This window comes from Hyperoodon ampullatus (assembly GCF_949752795.1).
Source record: "Hyperoodon ampullatus genome assembly, chromosome: 18".
NCBI lineage: Eukaryota > Metazoa > Chordata > Mammalia > Artiodactyla > Ziphiidae > Hyperoodon > Hyperoodon ampullatus.
Genome location: NC_136931.1, coordinates 4,579,389 through 4,586,924, shown reverse-complemented (window position 1 = coordinate 4,586,924; position 7,536 = coordinate 4,579,389). Strand labels below are relative to the sequence as shown.

General features: G+C 45.2%; 1 protein-coding gene across 1 annotated transcript in view; it reads left to right on the top strand.

Moving 5' to 3' along the window:
- Nucleotides 1–1,497: 1,497 nt before the first annotated feature.
- The window catches only part of USP10 (ubiquitin specific peptidase 10), a gene marked incomplete at its 5' end in the record, with an annotated part of 72,344 nt that continues 66,305 nt past the window's right edge, over nucleotides 1,498–7,536 (top strand). Inside the window, one exon of the mRNA XM_079723405.1 lies at nucleotides 1,498–1,689. Within this exon, the coding sequence (XP_079579531.1) occupies nucleotides 1,498–1,689 (192 nt within the window). The remainder of the gene's footprint in view (nucleotides 1,690–7,536) is intronic.

The window sequence follows — 7,536 nt, the reverse complement described above, 5'->3', positions numbered from 1 at the left end:
ATTTTATTTTTTGTTGCACCATTAAAAAATAACTCAGGTATTATGACATTCACCCCTAAATTCTTCAGATGCATATCCTAACAAAACAACATTCTCTCACATGAGCGTAATATCATTATTATATTATGGAAGTTACCAATAATTCACTAAAATCATCTACATCCAAACCATACTCAACTTTCTCCAACTGTCAAAAAATATTTACCAGGTTAAAAAACACCAGTATCCAATCAAGCTTCACACACTGTATTCGGTTAAGTTTTTTATTTAGCTCTTTTATTTTATTTTTAGAATTTTGTGTTGAAGTATAGTTGATTTAAAATGTGTTAATTTCTGCTGTACAGAGAAGTGATTCAGTTATACATATATATGTTCTTTTTCATATTCTTTCCCATTGTGGTTTATCGCAGGCTATTGAATATAGTTCCCTGTGCTATACAGTAGGACCTTGTTTTTTATCTATTTTATATATAGTAGTTTGTATCAGTTTAGCTCTTTTATTTTAGACAATCCCTTCCCCTTCTTATATTTTTCATGACATCCCATTTTTGAAAAGACCAGGCCCTCTGCCTTATGGAATGTGGCAATGGATCTTACTGTTGATCCCCTCTGCTCAGCACGGGCTCTGGTAATAGGCTCTCTGTTTGCTGAGCACTTGAAAAGAGCGATCATGGTTATGAATAATAATCACAGAAGCTAATGTTTATTGAGGGCTGGTGCGTTCACACTCACCTCACAGAAATCTTGGGAGTTAAGAAATTTTATTAGCCTCATTCACAGGTGAGGAAACCAAAGACTTAGGAAACGGAATTAACTTGCCCGAATCACTCAGCTAGAAGGGCCAAAGTAGGTGATAAACTGCATGGTCAAGTAGGGGGTTCACTGTTTCTTGAACCAATGACCCGAAAGCTGGTCTGTCTGTATGCGTGCATGTATGCGTGTGATAGTAGGCAACGCTGAGTGCTTACTATTTGCCAGGCCCCAATCCTAAACGCTTTACCGGTGCGTTTTCATTTTTATTTTTTCAAAATATTCTCCAATGCCTAGCTAAAGGCGTGGCACAGAGTAGACGCTCAGATAGTGTTTGTGGAATGAATGAAAAGTGAATAAATTAATGAATGGACGGATGTGACCTCCATAAACCGGGACTACTCTGAGATCTTCAGCGCGCACTTCGGAGACCCCGGCCCAGGACGACCCCGGCCCAGGACGACCCTGGGGTTCGGGGGCGCGGGCGGACTTCAGGCCGCGGCTCCCGGGCTCCGGACATCCCGAGTCCCACCCAGCACCCAGGTGGCCTCCCGGCTGGTGAGAAACCCGAGCCGACCAGGCGCTTTGGCGTTATCACCTCCGTCCACTGTCCTTTCCCCTACGGCGCCGCAGCCGGACCCGGTAGCTCCAGGTCCGCGGCGGGCGGGCCCGCATCCGCCGAGGGCCGCGGGCTCGCGGTCCGCCCCGGGCCGACTCTCGCCGCGCACGCCCACCTGTCGGCCGCGCATGCGCAGCGCGCGCTCGGCGCGCCCGGCCTCCCCGCGCCCCTCGGCACGCGGCCAGTGCGCAGGCGCGGCGGCCGATGCGAGTGTGTATGTGCGGGCGAGAAGATGGCGGCGGCGGGGGAAGCAGCGTGAGGAGTCGGACGAGCGCCGAGGCTCATTGAAACGGGCCGCCATGGCCCTCCGCAACCCGCAGGTAGCAGCCGGCCGGCGCCCTCGGCGGGAAGGGGCCCCGGGCCGCGGGCGGGTGGGCGCCGGGGCGGGCGTACGGGCGGGCGGGCGCACCCCGGCCCCGAGCGAGCGTGTGGGAGTGGGGGAGGGCGCCGGGACACGCTGCCCGGGACTAGGCCCCGAGCCTCCCGCCGCCTCCGCGCCTCGGCCGCCTGCAGCCCGGCCCGCCCCGCGCCAGAGCCCACCGGGCCCCGCTTCAGAGGGGCGGCGGAGAGGGGGCGCCCGGGCCGGCCTGGAGAGGGCGTGGGGGGCGCGAAGGGGTTAACCTCAGGGCTGGACCGCGGGGCGAGCCGGCGGTGCAGATGGGGCCCTGGCTGCTCCAGGAGGCAGCCGGGAATCTTCGGGAGGCCCCGGGGCGGCATAGCCTTCCACGCCCTGTGGTCGCCTCTCTGCCCGGAACGAGCCACCAAGATTTGGGGTGCCCCGTTTTCCCCATGGCCCCAAAGGTTGCTTTCGCAGTTTGATTGACCCGGCGCGGGGGGGCGGCTTGCCGGTGTTCTGACTTTTAGACTCAAGTCACTAAGAAGCAGCCTAAGGTTACTGGTGCAAAGAAAACTCTAAATAACTCGCCAGGACCATACTTGTACCTGCCTTTGAGTGACATCTTTTGCACGAATCCGCCTCAGCCTGGCTGACACTACTAACGCACCCTGTCAGCGGTATCTTAGGGGTCGTTTGTGATAATCCCATAGTGGAAAGAAAGAGTAAAACGCACGCTTTTAGAGAGATGTGAGTGTAGAGTTGAGCCCTTATTCCCTCTCCTCACTCCCCCAAATACAATTGGTCTGGATAAAAATCGGCATGTGGTATTATTTGTCAGGCTTGCTGTGGACCGCTGATGTGTTGACTTCTAAGCCCTAGAAGTTATTGCGCGTTTTTATATCATCTCAGTGTGCTGTTGTATTAAATATGTATTAAATAAGGGAAAATGAAACAAAGTAGCTGTTGCAAAACTGGTGGCCGGTAAATCGTAACCCTTTCAAAGCAATTGGTTTTTGTTGCCCTTTTGGAAATGGAGTCGGTTTTAGTAACTATTGGAATTAACGCGTGTCGCGGAATTTGAGACTCGATAACTTAAAAAATGAGATCTTACAGGAAGCAGCAATTTTGTTAAACTTTTGGCACTTTAGTTTGCTCTACAACTTTCCCCTTTAAACTTTTGTTCACGTGTACATCTGCGTTTTAAAGTAACTCAGTATAGTTCTTTGCACAAAAAAAGGGCTTAGTAGTGGTTGAATAAGTTTTACAAGTGTGCGATTCAAAGATTTCTTTCCTTAAGAGATTTGGTGTTTGCCTTTTTCTCACCTTAAATTTTATTTTTAAATTAAGCTTTGCTCTTATTTAAAAAATTTTTTTTAATTTTATTATTATTTTTGGCTGCGTTGCGCCTTTGTTGCTGTGCACGGGCTTTCTCTAGTTGTGGCGAGCGGGGGCTACTTTTCGTTGCGGTGCGCAGGCTTCTCATGGCGGTGGCTCCTCTTGTTGCGGAGCACGGGCTCTGGGTGTGCGGGCTTCAGTAGTTGTGGCTCGCGGGTTCAGTAGCTGTGGCGCACGGGCTTAGTTGCTCCGTGGCATGTGGGATCTTCCCGGACCAGGGCTCGAACCCGTGTCCTTTGCATTGGCAGGTGGATTCTTAACCACTGCGTCACCAGGGAAGTCCCCACTTCCATTATCGGAAGCACCAATCGCAATGCAAAGTGAAATGTTAATGAGTGGTGATAATAGGTAAAAGTGATTGTAATTTCATTTACTTTCCTTAATGTCGTAGTATTTATGTCTTATACAGCAATATTGCCTATACACATCTTTAGAAAATTGGAGTGGCAACAGTTAGCTGAACATAAATGTTAGCAGCACTTTGGGCTTATTCTTTTAAAGTTTGATTAGGGCTTCCCTGGTGGCACAGTGGTTAAGAATCCGCCTGCCAATGCAGGGGACACGATTCGAGCCCTGGTCCGGGAAGATCCCACATGTCGTGGAGCAACTAAGCCCGTGCGCCACAGCTGCTGAGCCCACGTGCCACAACTACTGAAGCCCGTGTGCCTAGAGCCCGTGCTCCACAACAAGAGAAGCCACTGCAGTGAGAAGCCTGCGCGTGCTGCAGCTAGAGAAAACAGAGCAACAAAGACCCAATGCAGCCAAAAAAGACCCAATGCAGCCAAAAATAAAATAAATAAATTTGTAAAAAAAACTAAAGTATGATTAAAATGCTTTTAAGTTGTAGCATGCAGAAGGTAGGAAAGGAAATAGTATGAGTTCTCATATTTTTCTTTTCTTTTCTTTTCATAATTTTCTTTTAGAAGAATAATAATGAAAACAAGTAATGAAATCATATGTGATAGGATTTAATGATTGGATCCCGCTTGAGTCAGGCTAAGCATTTTAATAATTTTGTTTTGTTCAGTTACCTGCTGTCCTGAAGGTCCTGCCATAGTCATGGCCATTCATTAATTCAACAAATATTGGTTGGGCTCTTGCCCTCTGCTAAGCACTGTTATTTGTTATTATGCGTGTTTCTTGTTTATTATTGGAGATATGAATCACAGATTAACAGTAAGGGTCCTATTTTCTTTTCTTTTTTCTTTTATTAAGTTTTTATAAGGGTCCTATTTTAAAATTGGATTTTAAGGTTACAATTTAAAACATTTATATAGTTTATAGCCTATTTCCACACCATTGATTGAACCCTTTTCCCTGGATTGACATAAACAGTGCAAAACTTAGAAACATTTCTAATGCCAGTAGTTTTCAACACATTTTAATAAATACAACGAACTTTGACAGTTGGAGTGAAAGTACATCTCTGACATTTGTTGGCATGAGGGAACTGATTAAAATGATTTGGGGTAATTAATTTGAACTGACCAATTCTGCCGTAAACCAGAAGAGATTTTTGTGATCATTGCAGTCATTTATAGTGAAAACTCTACAATAATTCTTCGTACACCCTGTTTGGACATCGTGTGGCTGCTCCTGTTCTGGTCCTGTGCAGTGGGCTCACTCTTATCTTTTCACTGCCTCACATACAGCATTGTGGCGCCCACATTTTACACTGTGGAATTTCTTGGATCCAGTTTACAGCATATGGTAGTGTTGCTGTATCGTTGAATATCTTTGTAACTGACAGCAGTATTAGTAGCTTTCCAAAGAGAGACATTTTTATTGGAGTTTCATAGTGAGCAACTGAAGTAAATAAAATTATTTGAAATGCGGGATATTTGGAGATACCAGTTTTCCTTTGCATAGTGACAGCAAAATCTTGAAACATGTCCTAAGACTAGATAAGCCATTTAAAGCTTGTGCGTTGATGGTCGCCTCAGTGGTTTCTACACAGGAGCAGTGGAGATGAGCCTTATCCAGGGCCTCACCCTCACCCTCTGGAGCCTCTCTTGTGGGGACCAGTGTCCTGAAATGAGCAAATAGTAAGTGGACCGCCTCATTCCACATTCCTCTCTAGAACAACAGTTAGGACATATATTTGAGGGCTTTTTTATGTGGAACTGAAGTGGTTTGAATCGTGGTTTTCATAGGAAAACTTAAAGGAGAAAAGAATTCCAAAGCTTAATGATTATTTAATGCCAGGGCTAGTGGTACATTTACTTTGTGCTGTGTTCAGAATATAATATTGAAGTAACTGAGAAAAGTTGTATCATCTCTACTTGAATTATAGTTCATCAAGGTTATTTTTTGTTTGTTCTTGTGTTTTTACAAATTTCAGACAGGCAAGTACTTGGCTGTTAATGGATCTGGTTTTTCAAGTGGCACATTAAGGGTGGTTGCTGAGGACACTTCTTACTGATAATATACTAAATATGAAAACAGTGGGAAGCACTCGCTTTTGAATTTGTAATTACGCTGTTACAGTTGTCTTTACTGCCACACATGCAAGAATCACTGTGGCACAAGACAGATAAATCTGTTTGCAATGGAATTTACTGGCCTTGGGCCACTGGATTACTGTCATTTGTCACTTTAGTGCTACTTCAGCAGTGTAGATGTTCATTTTCAAAGACTTACATGTGCTTGGACTGCAGTTTTCCTGTTTATTGAAGTGATCTCCCAATAGGTCTTTCTGTGACCGTTTCTGTCAGTGCAGTCTATACTAAGAACAGTAGGTAAAATAAAGGCAGCCGGTGGGGGTAGGTTTATAGTATTTGTTTCAAGAATCAGAAATTGTAGAATCTATCATAAACCTAGATGTGGAGTCTTCAGAGTGTAGACTTTTCATGAGTGGGCTACTTTCTGACTGCTTAAAAGCTCCTCAGACATGACCCCATTTTCAGCAGGAGACCCAAGAAACCAATAGCTCCATGCCGCTCCCTGTTTTGAAAGGCACTGTGCTCAGGTTGCCCTCTCCTGGGAACAGGGTCGATGAGGTGTAGAGTGGAAGTGTGGTTTGGGGCAGGGAGTGAGAGAATACAGCGTGTCTTTCTGGACTTTCCTTTTCTGGCTCACTTGAGAATTGAGAGATGACCATGTGCCTGGAGAGTGTTAGCCCAGGTCTGCACCAAGAGTCTTCGCACTGAGGACGCCTACTCTTGTCCCTCAGGCCCCTCCCTCCTGGGCTTCGTCTGCAGCTTTACTGGTTGTCATTCTTCAGATCAGTTCTCAATTTATTTTTCTGGTATCAGCTCAAGGGCCATCTTGTAAGCCTACACTCTCTGATTTAAGAGTCTCACAAGTAGTGCATTAGAAATGAAAGTACCTCCTAATAGAAAGGCTGGTGCCCCACTCTTGTGCCTTTGGCACTTGAGTTTTACACATAGCTGCCTGCCTTTCTCTTTCTCTTTCTCCCCCCCGCTCTTTCTTTTTCTGGTACAATTTTGTTTCCCCATTTGTACTTGTTTTATGAAGAAATGCCGGCATGCCCGTGCTCTTTTGTGGCAAGTAGTCTTTAAAGTTTCAAAAGATTCACCATGACAGCTGCAAACTTATGTTGTCATGGGAGCTACTGTGAAAAAAAAAACTTAAATGTTAATTGGATAATACTAGAGGTATTCCTGCTGTAAGAAACTGAATGTAGGAAAAACCACGCATTGAAGACCACACAAAATGGAGGGGTTCATGTTACAGACCTGTTACTGTGAATGAGCTGGCTGGGGTGGGAAGGGAGGGGTCCCATGAATAGCACGCCCCTCCCCCCACCCACTCCTGGGGCTTTAGTCCCATGAGGTGCACTGGTTGCACGGGAAGCGGTGGGGACAGCTTTTCAGACCATTTTCTCAACGTAGTCTCCTCACTGTTCACAAAAATAGAAGTTTATCGTTATTGTGAGTACAAGTCAAAAATACTTACTTCTGTGTTTTAAAATATGTTGAATGAGGCTGGATATCTGTATAAATTACGTGTTGCAAGCCATGTGCCTTGTGAACTAGAACTAGCACTGCCCAAGAACATTTAATACATGGCTCTGTGGGGGAAATTTGGATTTGCCTTTTGGTCTAATGAGTTAGTTTGCGTTGTTTAATAGTTCTTGCATAAACATGATGGTATCCTTTGCTCTGGATATAAGCAATACATTTTAAATTTTATTATATTCATTTAAATTTAGTCAGGGCCACTCAACTTGTGAATTTATTTGGTATTCTGATAATTGTCAAGAGGATTTCTAGTGTTCCTCTTCTTTTGTGTCTCTCCTATTTTAGACAGTTCATAACTCCAGAGGAGTGAAGCAATTGCCTCTTTTGAGAGACTTGCATCATTAAAATATATACCCTTTCTATTTTTTTTGAAAACATCAATTTTTTTCTTGTGATAGGACTTGGGGGGGGGGAATAGAAGAGAATTTGAAAATGACATTTAATTCTGGAGT